The sequence below is a fragment of the Mastomys coucha genome, unplaced genomic scaffold, assembly GCF_008632895.1.
Source record: "Mastomys coucha isolate ucsf_1 unplaced genomic scaffold, UCSF_Mcou_1 pScaffold18, whole genome shotgun sequence".
NCBI lineage: Eukaryota > Metazoa > Chordata > Mammalia > Rodentia > Muridae > Mastomys > Mastomys coucha.
This window is the reverse complement of record NW_022196900.1, coordinates 88,859,479-88,871,568: the sequence shown is the minus strand read 5'-3', so window position 1 is coordinate 88,871,568 and position 12,090 is coordinate 88,859,479. Positions and strand designations below refer to the sequence as shown.

The 12,090-nt window shown below is 46.0% G+C and overlaps 1 protein-coding gene across 1 annotated transcript; it reads left to right on the top strand.

Moving 5' to 3' along the window:
• The first annotated feature begins 2,423 nt into the window (after window positions 1–2,423).
• Atp5if1 (ATP synthase inhibitory factor subunit 1) lies at window positions 2,424–5,752 on the top strand. Its single transcript, XM_031378930.1, has 3 exons — window positions 2,424–2,641; window positions 2,736–2,827; window positions 5,487–5,752. Exons 1-3 carry the CDS (start codon window positions 2,555–2,557, stop codon window positions 5,629–5,631), a joined length of 324 nt encoding a protein of 107 aa, XP_031234790.1. The 5' UTR covers window positions 2,424–2,554; the 3' UTR covers window positions 5,632–5,752.
• Window positions 5,753–12,090: the final 6,338 nt, after the last annotated feature.

Here is a 12,090-nt window from a genome sequence, read left to right as displayed (position 1 = left end):
GAGCCATCTCTCCAGCCCCCCACAATTCTTTTTGTATTTAGGTTTTCTTCATGGAGCAGTTTTTTGGTTTTTTTGACACAGGATTTCTCTGTGTAGCCTTGGTCGTCCTGGAATTCCCTCTGTAGACCAGGTTGACCTCAAACTCACAGAGATCCACATGCCTCCTTGGAGTGCTGGGATTGTGTGGGTAACCACCATGTAGCATTTTTTAAAGTTTATCCCAGTGGAACCTATCCTAGTACTCAAGAGGCAGAGATAGGCAGATCTTCTGAGTTTGGGGCTAGCCTCATCTCCAGAGTGAGTTCCAGGACAGCCAGGCCTGTAAAGAAAAACCTGTCTCAAAAACCAACAACAACAAAATTTTTACTGCATTTTATGGTGGCATCAAATTCCACAAAAGTATGTCTATGCGCTGATTTGTTGACCTTTTCAGTAGTTCAACATTTGGAGTATTCTCACCTTTGGACCACTGTAAAATAGTATTATGAAGCTGGGCACATGACTGTAACCCCAACACTTGGGAGGTGGAGACAGAAAGATGAGGAACCACCTCTCTTTACAGAGAGTTTGAGGCCATCCTAAGTTACAACAGATCTCATCTAGGAAAGGAGGGACAAAATCAGAAAACGGGATGGAAGATATTATGTGCCACGGGCCGGCCAGACTGGGACTCCCTCAACCGGTGGGGGGAGCAGGGTCCTAGTCAGGTAGTCAAGGTGTTGGCGAAGAAATGGCAAACAGACACAACACAAGGGAGTGCTGTAACTGAATGGAATTTGTACAAAGTAGAAATCAGGCTTATGTAGTATACAGCAAAACAGGGCAAACTACAGAAGTCACGTAGGCAGGAGATGGCTACATCAAAGTCAATACAATCAATCAGCCAGGTGCAAGGCGGAGGAGCAGTGGTGTCCTTCTTCTTGGGCTATTCTGGTAGCCCCAAGATCAATTCTCAGGGTCTGTCTGAGGCAAGCAGCTGCAGGTCCTTGAGAATAACCTTGGCTATAACATAGATAATTAGTGACAGAAGCCCTACAACTTCTATCAAGTTAGTAAAGCAATTCTGCCTTATGTGGGACTGCTCTGATAATGAGTACCTAACTGTTATCTCTTACTTTGGAGACACCCTGTCTGATAAGACAGCTTCTTCGTAGAAATTCCAAGCTAACTACAGCTAGGGAATCAATTAGGATTATTGAAACACTGTGAAGACCAGGAAATAATGTTTAGTTTTAGCTATAATGAAATATTTCTTAGGGCACCTTTATGCCTGAATAAAGAAAGCACGCAGATCTCTCCACAGATTATAGCAGAGATCAATATGGAACACCTCTGAGTTAGGAGAATGTCAGCGATTGGGCTACCTCAGGAGGCTGACTCCTTTTGAAGTGTACGCCTCAGGTCCGTTATCAGGTTTTTAGGCCTGTCCAGACACTACTGAAGTAGACAAGTTCTGTGTGAATTATGAGCATGCATGTACAAGTATGTGCTTGGAGTTTATTATTTAATTTTTAAAATTATACTTATTTATTGGTGGGGACACAGTACCATAACGCACATGGAGAGGTCAGAGAACAACTTTCAGGTGTCAGTTCTCTCCTTCCACCACTGGGGCCCAGCACTAGCCCTATGTGTGGGTGTGTGTGTGTGGGGGTATTGTTTGTTTCTTAAAACAGGATCTTGCTACGAAGCCCTGGCTGGCCCAGAATTCCCTTTGTCGAATAGGCTAGATGAAGCATATCTGTTCTTCCTCTCTGGGTGTGCCTCAGGAGTGCTGGGATGAAAGGTTTGTACCACCAGTTCGCTTGATGTTTTTTTTTTTTCAGTGTCCTTGCAGCCTGTCACCAAGTTATTAGGTCCATTCACCGACACATTAATACAGTTCAAAAATACTAATTCACTACCTACTAAGGCTCTGATGGCTTCCCAAGGCAAACTGTGAGAAAGAACTCGGAAGCAGGATAAAAAATTGCTGATGTCAGGATGACTAGGAAGGTCAAAGGGTTGCTTTGAAAAAGTGACATTTAAGGTGAGACAAGAGACTGCAGTGGCAATATAACCAAAGAACAAGAACACCTCTTAAGAGATGAACAGGATTTCATATGTATAAATAGAGGTACATTGGAGGTCGATATCCAGGCTGTCTGCATCCTAAGCATAGCTACTACAAACCTTGTATTCCCCAACCTATTGATGTCCATCATGTACATTTTTAAAAAAATAGACCTTTGGACGGAAATTGTGCGGTGGGAGTGAACGAAAGGGCTCATTGTAAAGAGACCAAAAGCCAAGATTCATCTTCTGACATCCCACGGTAGACTCCTGGGTCGTGATGCGTCAGATCCCTGTTTATTGTTAGCTAAAGCATAAACCCGCCTCCCTCTCAACTATAGCTGCGGACAATCATAAGCCCCGCCCCTCCCTCCTGATTCGCTGTTTCCGTGCTCGTCCCGCCTCCCCGGCATCTAGATTGGCTTTTCACCCGCCCTCGCAGTTAGCGCGCTAGGAGAGAAGCAGCCACGCCCGCGACGTGAGCTGAGCAACGCCGAAAACGATGGCAGGCTCGGCGTTGGTGGCTCGGGCTCGGCTCGGTGTCTCGGGTATGAGGGTCCTGCAAACCCGAGGTTTCGTCTCGGACTCGGTAGGTGGCGGCACGACCCACCGCCCATTGCGGGGCGCGGGTTCTCTCTTCCTTGTTGTGCCTTCTTTTTTCATGCCCACGACTCTCTCTGCAGTCGGAGAGCATGGATTCGGGCGCTGGCTCCATCCGAGAAGCTGGTGGGGCCTTCGGAAAACGCGAGAAGGCTGAAGAGGATCGGTACTTCCGGTGAGGCCCACCTGGTCCCAAGTCCAGCCCCCAATCGCCCTCCTTGTCCTTTCTAGGCTCTCTGTCGCTCCACCCATCTTTACCTGGTCTCCTGGGGCACCCATCTCCTGGCAGAATTCCAAGGCCAGTGAAGCCATCGGGTCTCATCGTAGAGACAGCTTAACATCACACTCTCTGGTCTCCCGCCCAGCCCTAAGCCTTTTACACCGGTTCTGCTGGACTCAGCCCAAGGGTCGTCTCCTAATTTATCCTTTGTTGTCATCTTCCCCGCCCTCCCCCCGCAGTAATCCCCTCTGCACCCCTGGCTGTGCGAGACTCCCCAAGGTGCTCCGAGCGGTGTTTACATCCAGCTAGCTCAGAACCTGCTGAGTCCGGCTCACCCAACCTGTGACCCCCATCTTTTTTTCCCCAACTTCCCTCTCCTCTCTTTAGTTTTGTAAGGCAGCGTCCATTCCCTGAGGCCTCAGATCCTGTCAGCCATTTCTAGATCCTCCACGTGTCTCCAATTCTCATGAACTAGATAGTAGCTGCTCAAGGTTGACTGCCCCCACTCCGGGAGACTTTTGCACTCCTCAGGCCCTGCGACTGGTTAGAAATTGGGAGTGGACTAGGTCTATCTACAACCTTTTCCCAGCCCTGAGTTATCTTTAACTTCTGTCCACTGGAGAGCAGCCAGAAGCTAATCTTGCTTCCGGTTCTCCTTTGGTCTCCGTCCTAAGCCCATAGCGGTTGTTGCTCATTTATGGAATAAGAACTTAGACAGAGATCTGGGGTTCAAGTCTCAGTACTGGGGAAAAACAAACAAACAAACAAACATCAGGATTGCAGTTCTGCCTCAGCCTTCCAATTGTTGGAACTATAAGCTTATGCCACCACTCCTGGCTTGGTTCCTATGTCCTTTACCTTACCTTTACCTTTTATTTGGTTGTGTTTGGGTTTTCTTTCTTTTTTTTCGTTTCTTTTTTTCTTTTTCTTTTTTCTTTCTTTCTTTCTTTTTTTTTTTTCCAGACAGGATTTCTCTGTGTAGCCCTGGCTGTCCTGGAACTCACTCTGTAGACCAGGCTGGCCTCGAACTTGGGTTTTCTTTTTATTTTTAATTCTGTGACTGTGTTGGGATATGTGCACAGATACAGGTGCCCATTGGGAGTTAGAGATTAGGTACCCTTGGACACCTATTCACAGTTCTGAGCTCTTGAATTGGGGGTGGAGAGATGGCTCAGCTGTTAAGAGCATTGACTGCTCTTCAATTCCCAGTAACCACATGGTGGCTCACGACTGTCTGTAATGGGGATCCGATGCCCTCTTCTGGTGTACCTGAATATAAATAAAAGAACCAACGAACCTGGGAACCAGCCTGAGGTCCTCTGCAAGAGCATATGCTAGAGAGATGGCTCAGGGGATAATAGCACTGGCTGCTCTTCCGGGAACCAGGTTCTGTTGCCAGTGCCTTCACAGTGTCTTAACAACTGTCCCTAGCTCTAGTTCCATAGCACCTCAAACTCATCTGGCCTACATGCATGGCATTGCATGCAAGTGGTGCATGCCTTTAATCCCAGTGTTCTGGAGACAGGCAAAAGAAGCAGGCAGCTCTCTTGAGTTTGAGACCAGACTGGTCTACATACTGGGTTCCTGTTTAAAAATGCAGCCAAAACACTCATACACGTAAAATAAAAAACAGATATCAAGAAGAAAAAGAAGCTGATCACGGTGGTGTACACCTTTATTTAAACATGCCTGTACATGTATGTGCGCTTTTGTATGCATGCATGCTTGGGCCAAGTGTGTAAAGTCAGTAGATGCCTGTAGTTGAAGTTACAGATAATTGTGAGCTGCCTGACACTGGTGCTGGAAATAGGATTCTTCTAGAAGAGAAATACCTTCCTTATCTTAATCTCAGAGCCATCTCTTCACTCTGATTGTGTGTGTATTGCCACATATATGTATGTGTACCCCATGAGTACGTGGTACCTGTGGAGGCTAGAACCCTGGAACCGCAGTACGTGTGGTTGTAAGCTGCTGTGTGGGTTCTAGAAATGGCCCCTGAGTTCTCTAGGAGAGCAAGTACTCTTAAACATTGAGCCATATTCCCTCCCAACTCAGGAAGCTTAAATTTGGAACTTATCCAAAGACAGCAGTTGGATCCCCTAGAACTGCAGTTATAGATGGTTGTAGGCCATCATGTGGATGCTGGGAACTGAATCTTCTGCAAGAGCAGCAAGTGCTCTTAACCTCTGAGTCATCTTTGTAGGCCCTGGTTTCCGGCTTCTGAGACATTCTTACTCTGTAGTTCAAGTTGTATTGGATCTCAGGCTGGCTTCAGACTTGGAGTGACCCCTCCTGTGCCATCCTTCAAGATGCTGGGACTCCAGTAGTGAGCTACTAACTTGGCCTTACGGATCCTTGCTTTTGATTAAAGATCTCCTTGGGAGGCTGTGAAATGAATGACTCAGAGGCTAAAGGTGCTTTGCAGCCAAGATTATGAACCTAAATTTTGATGCCTGGGACTCACTTGATAAAAGGAGAGAACCAACTCCCACAAGCTGCACCCCACCCCTTCCCCACCCCTTGCACACATACAAGTAAATGTAATAAAAGTAAAATAAAGATCTCTTTGGGATGAAAGATTGGAATTAAACCCTCAGGCACCGTTTCTTTATAGAGAGAAGACTAAAGAACAGCTGGCTGCCCTGAGGAAACACCACGAAGATGAGATTGACCACCATTCAAAGGAGATAGAGCGTCTGCAGAAGCAAATTGAACGGCATAAGAAGAAGATTAAAGACTTAAAGATTAGTCATCATTAGATGCACGCAGGCAGTCCCTCGCAGAGTGGCCCGTATCATTCCCCACTTCTGTAGAGACATTGTTTTGAAAGATTAATATTTGGTCTGTGTGCTACTAACATAATAAATTGTCACCAGGAAACTTGCCTGATGCCTTCTACTATCTAGAGCAGCAGCTCTTAACCTTTGGCTTGAGACCCCATTTGTGGTTAGAACGACCCTGTCACAGGAACCACCTAAGAACATCTGAACTATCAGATAATTGGCATTCTGATCGAAAACAAGCAGCGGAATTACAGTTATGAAGTAGCAACAAAGTCATTAAGGGGCGGAAGCATTAGGAAGGTTGAGAACCACGGAGCAACGGGCACTTTTCATCCACTAGAATGAATTGAGGGTTCTACTGAATAGAGGGGGGGTATGATACTGCCCTCAATCTAATCATAATGTGCAGAGACATGTTGAAATGTAAGTCCCAATCCAATGTGAAAATCCTAGCAGTGGTCTGGAAAACAGAGTCAAGATGGTTTCCAAAGCTAGTACTGCAGGGACCAGAAATAAAAGCACTTGTCTTACTGGAAAGCCTCTTCATATGAACTAGCTATTGCTTTAAGCTTGAGACAACTACAATTAGAAATCATACACAAGTTTGGAATGTAGCTTCGATGATAAGAGTGCTTGCCTAGCATGCATGAAGCTGTGGGTTCGGTCCCCAGCACTGCATAAGCCAGGTAGCATGGTATTTGGCTAAAGAGACTACACAATGGTTAAGGACACTGGCTGCCCTTTCAGAGGACCTGGCTTCAATTCCCAGCATCCACACAGCGGCTCACAACCACCTGTAACTCCAGTCCTAGGAGATCAGACTCCCTCTTCTATCTGCAAGCACTGAGCGCTTGTGCGCACACAGGCAGGCAAGACGCCCGTAACACATTTTTTTACATTTTTTTTTTTTTTCACTTTTCAACAAATGCTTTTTTAAAAAGATAAATAGAGCCAGGCAGTGGTGGCACACGCCTTGGATCCCAGGACTCAGGAAGCAGAGGCAGGCAGATTTCTGTGAGTTCCTGGCTAGCCTGGTCTGTAGAGTTAGTTTCAGGGGGAAAAAAAAACAGTCTGGCCTTCTAAGACCATGTCTCAAGATCTCAAGAAAGAAGAAAGACCAATGGTTGAACTAAAGCCGTTGCTTATGCATGCATGAGGGCCTGGATATAATCCCAGTGTTAGGTATGGAAAAGGTTGCCAGGAATAATACAGTATGACCTATAGACCCTCAGTACAGAGGTCTTGGTCCAGACCTTTTTCCCCTTGTGTTGGAATTGAGGAAACCTCAGGATTATGTGAGTGAGTATCCGTACAATGTGTAGAGGACCCAGTGTTTCACCACAGCGGTCCGTCTAAGCAGCTTCCAAACTAGCTGTGCCCCTCACTGGGGCACTCTCTGGGGTTTGTTTTTGTTCTCATTTAACAAACTATGGCTTTGTTTTATTATAATTTTCTTAAATTAGATTTTTCTTTTGTGCATGTGTGTAAGTGCCACAGCTTGTATGTGGGGCCGGGGGGGGGGGGGGGGGGGGGGGGTGTCAGTGAACAACTTTGAAGAGATGGTGTGGGTCCTAGGAACTGAACCTAGGTTGTTAGACTGGCAGCAAGTGCCTTGACCCACTGAAACCTGTCACTGACCCTGGTGTATGTGTGTCTGTGTGTGTCTGTATGCATGTGTGTGTATTTTAAACAGTTATTTTAGGTATGGGGAAGGTCTGGAGAGGTGAGTGAATATGTTTGTGCCACAGAGGTCAGAGGACAACCTATGGGAGGACTCCATTCCTTACCACGTGGGTTTTGAGGATCAAACTCAGGTCATTGCCAGGTTTGGTAGCAAGTACCTTTACCCACTGAGCCATCTTACCAGCCTTTTTTTTTTTTAGTTTCTTTTCCTTTTTTCTTTTCTTTTTTTTTAAAAACATCCTATAGAATTTTACAAAATAGATTATTTACAACTTGCACAAAATGTATAAGTTACAGAGCATATTATTTGCTTGTTACATCTGAGGTTATTTTTGGCAAATTATTTTCATGAATTATGCATACTTTTTTAGACGTGATAGTCCTGGCAATCACATGAAGAATCTTACATACACACTAAGCATGCACCTTACCATTGTGCTGTATTCCCAGCCCTAGTTTAATTTTACAGCCAAAGTTACTGACACAGGTTGTGAGGTAACTTCTCACAGGTTTCAGGATGAAGTTTGTCCTGAGCAGAAAGCTGTTTCCTCCGGAGAGAGCTCTCCAAGCCCTTAGCTAAGTTCCAAGGCTACAGGTTCAATGCCCAGTAGCTCCCTCTTCCATGTAGTGTGAGAAGTGGTGACCTTTGCTCCTCTGAGGATGGAGGGATGGATGGATGAAGGCTCCTTGGCAGTAAGTGTAGACATGGCTGTGGTTTGTGTTGGCACTGACATGTCGGCTGTGACAGGAACCCCGTCAGCGTGTCTGTGCGTGCCTCTGCAATGCAAACTGTGATCCTAACTCTCTGAGGTTTCCATAACAGTTAACTCAAAAGTTGTTTTCAGCCAAGCAGTGATGGTACACACCTTTAATCCCAGCCCTTGGGGTGGCAGAGGCAGATGGTTCGAGGCCAGTCTGGTCTACAGAGTGAGTTCCAGGACAGCCAAGGCTACACTGAGAAATCCTGTCTCAAACAAACAACAACAACAACAAATTGTTTTCAACTCAGGCTACACATGGAAATGTGGGGGTGAGTGTCTAAAACAAAATTTCAAGAGATAGAAGTCTACCCCAGCTGGACATTGGTGGCGCACACCTTTAATCCCAGCACTTGGGAGGCAGAGGCAGGCAGATTTCTGAGTTCGAGGCCAGTTTGGTCTACAGAGTGAGTTCCAGGACGGCCAGGGCTACACAGAGAAACCCTGTCTCGAAAAACAAAACAAAAAAAAGTCTACCCCAGTGGTCAAACACTTGAATAGTTCCTGGGTTTGAGTCCCGGCCTGAGAAGAGAAGTTGGGGAAGGGAGGGGAGGAAGAAGAAGAGGAAGATCATCATATCTTAGGACCAATTAAACCCAAATTTATGGCTGAAGAGATGGCATAGTCAAAAAAGTACCCTCTGCATATGCATGAGGACCTGTAACTAGCATGGAGGGAAAAGGGACGTGGAGGCAGGAGGATTGCCAAAGCTTAGTCATCAGCCTAGTCCATAAGCTTTAGGTTCAGTGAGAGAGCCTGTCTCACAACAAAAAGATGGAGTGCAAGTAAGGGAATGAGGAAAGATACCCTCTACACGTGTGTGCTCACATGTGCATATACCTCAGTACCTATACACCACACACACACACACACACACACACACACACACACACACGTGCACACACCCCTCCCACATGCCCTCCCACCTAAGGTGATTTATACATAATCTCAACACTTAAGGCTGACACAGGCGCATCTCAAGCCATCTTGGACGACATTGAAGAGCCTGATCTCACAAGAAAAGGGAGCTGGAGAGATGGCTCATCAGTTGAGAGCATTTGCTGTGTTTGTAGAGGACCCAGTTCAGTTCCTAGCTCCCACAGGGTGGCTCATAACTGCTTGTAACTCCAGTTCCAGAGGTCTAGGGACAAAGGCACGGAGCATGGACGTGGTATACACACATGCATGAATGTGGTATACACACATGCAGGCAAACACCAAAAGACTCATACAGTCTTATTATTATATTTGATGTTTCAACGTAGGGCTTCTCTGCGGAGCCCTGGCTGTCCTGGAACTTGCTCTGTAAACCAAGCTGGCCTCAGCTTCGTAGACCTCCACCTGCCTCTGCTTCCTGAGTGCTGGAATTAATGGTTATACTACCACATCTGGCTATTAAATACATATAGTTTTAATCAAAGAAGAAACAAAAATAGCTGTCGGTAAAATAGCTGTCAGTAGTAGCGAACGCCTCAGAATTCAGAAGACTGAGTCAAGAGAATTGGAGGCCACCAGCTACGCAGTAAGACCACACCTCAATAAAATAAAAATCAGAACAATTCGGTCCTGGACATTGGTATTTTTAAAAATCTCCCTGTGTTTCCCCCCACCAAACTATGGCTAGAATTGAGAGTCACTGGCCTGTCTGTTTGAGCAGTGTATTCTCTGTCCAAGACACTGGGCTGAAGACCCCAGCAAGGATGAAAATTCAGTTTCCACTTTTTTGTTTGTTTTTGTTTTGTTTTTGTTTGAGACAGGGTTTCTCTGTGTAGCCCTGGCTGTCCTGGAACTCACTCTGTAGACCAGGCTGGCCTTGAACTCAGAAATCCTCCTGCCTCTACCTCCCAAGTGCTAGGATTCTAGTTTCTTCCTCATGCACTCCCCAGTGAGCTGTATATAACTGCAGCCCTGCCTGTACAAGGCTGGGGAGTCTTCAGAGGTGCTTGAATATACAGTCTGTGGAAGGTTAACTGAAGGGTGGGACTCAGTCTGGGCAGCTATAGGGAAGTCCTCGTGCACGCTGAGGAAGGGCTTTCTGGTGGTATGGGTGCTTTAGGCAAGTCCTATTCTAAACAAGTCTAGTAAACGACTTGGTTTCCCCAGCTGAGCTTTCCTGAAATCTTGCTTTGGTTGGTGGTTGATGACATATGGAGGAGGTAGGTGTGTGTCTTCATTATCTGTCCAGGGAAAGGGTTCTCAAAAAACAACCTTAGCAATCCTCCTAGCTCCTCCCTCCTCCCAGCCATGTTCATAGTTAACATGCGCAAAGCCACGCCCAATTTTTATGTGGGTGTTGGGGCCTAAAGTGAGGTCCTCCCGCTTATACAGCAAGTGCCCTTCCCCCACCGAGCCCAACCTTGAGAGTGCGTGGGTGTGTGCCTCCAGCACACTCAATTTTATGCAATGCTGGGGCGTGAACCCAAAGCTTTCAGCGGCGCTTGCTTAGCACTGTGCCGCGGTTACGAGTCAGCCTTCTAATTTTCTTTAAACTTTTGTCCAGCAAAATTTCTTTTGCTATCAACTATATGCTAGGCATGCAGTGTTCACTGGAGATCTGGCTACAAGCGACAGCTACTTCCTTATAGAATCCACGGCCTACTGGGAAAGATATGTGTGGTTAAAAAAGGATTAGCCAAAAATGTGGGCAAGTAATCCAACCGCAATGCGTGTGGGAAGCTGGAGAACAGGTTAGACACCCAAAGGAACAGGATGATGGAAAAGCTGGATGGGTGAAAAGACGAGAGGAAGGGTGGCTCAATGGAACTGTACTTAAAGAAACCCACCTCTGAAAGAGCAAACCCCCTCCTGGAGATTGACAGCCATTCCCCCAGTGCACATGGAGGTAGCAGTGTGGCGGGGTAGCCACGGTGTGGCGGGGTAGCAGGCTAGGATCTACCACCCCCCATCCCCCCACCCCCACCACATGCATGTTTAATCTCTGTGTCCTCACTCCTCAGTCCTTTATTTCTTCCGGTCCTCCTGAAAGTCTTTCTTCCCTCCTTTTCTTTCTGAAAATAACGGTAGCAGAATGCCTAAGCTACCTGTACCCTACTCCCAGGGATCGATCACTTGGGAGTCCACAAAAGAAAGAAACATGAAAACATTAATCTTACCCCTGACCCTACCCCCCACCCCCACCCCCACCCCTGGTTATATTTTGTTTGTTTGTTTTCTTGCTGTTTTGTATGCAAATCAGGATGGACCACTTAAAATCTATAGCATTCCTTCTGCCTCTGCTCCCAAGAGTGAATACACTTTTTTCTTTCTCTTTTGGTCTCCCCATCCCTCCCTCTCTTCCCTCTCTCTTTGTTCTTGAGTTTATTTCAGACAAGGCCCAAGCTGGCCTCAAACTTATCTCCTAGCCCCACCTCCCCAGTGCTGGGATCTTAGACCTGTGTCACCTTAACAAGTGTGTTTATTCTCTCTTTATTTTCTTTGTTTTTTGGTTTGTTTGTTTGGTTGGTTGGTTTGGTTTTTCTCTGTGTAGCCCTGGCTGTATCTGTAAACCAGGCTGGACTCAGACTCAAGAGATCTTCCTTGGTTCTGATTCCCAAATGGGATTAAAGGTATGTACCACCATACCTGGCTTCATTCTCACTTTCTTTAAAAAAAAGAAAAGAAAAAAATATATACACATACATATGTGTGTGCATGTATATACATATTATACTACATAGCCTAGGTTGGCCTTGAACTCATAATTCTCCTAGCTCACCCTCTGAAGTGCTGGAATTTCCAGGCATGTACTACCAGATCTAGCTCTTATTTAAAAAATTCAGGCGCTGGTGAGATGGCTCAGTGGTTAAGAGCATTGACTGCTCTTCCAAAGGTCCTGAGTTCAAATCCCAGCAACCACATGGTGGCTCACAACCATTCGTAAGGAGATCTGACACCCTCTTCTGAAGTGTCTTAAGACAGCTACAGTGTACTTACATATAATAAATAAATAAATCTTAAAAAAAAAAAGTAAAAAATAAAAATAAAAAATTCAGGT

Excerpts from the sequence above, each read along its gene's own strand:
- Atp5if1 (XM_031378930.1), top strand. The coding sequence starts at position 2,555 with ATGGCAGGCTCGGCGTTGGTGGCTCGGGCTCGGCTCGGTGTCTCGGGT. Across the intron at positions 2,642-2,735 it reads GAGGTTTCGTCTCGGACTCG|TCGGAGAGCATGGATTCGGG; the intron begins GTAGGTGGCGGC and ends CTCTCTCTGCAG. Across the intron at positions 2,828-5,486 it reads GAAGAGGATCGGTACTTCCG|AGAGAAGACTAAAGAACAGC; the intron begins GTGAGGCCCACC and ends GTTTCTTTATAG.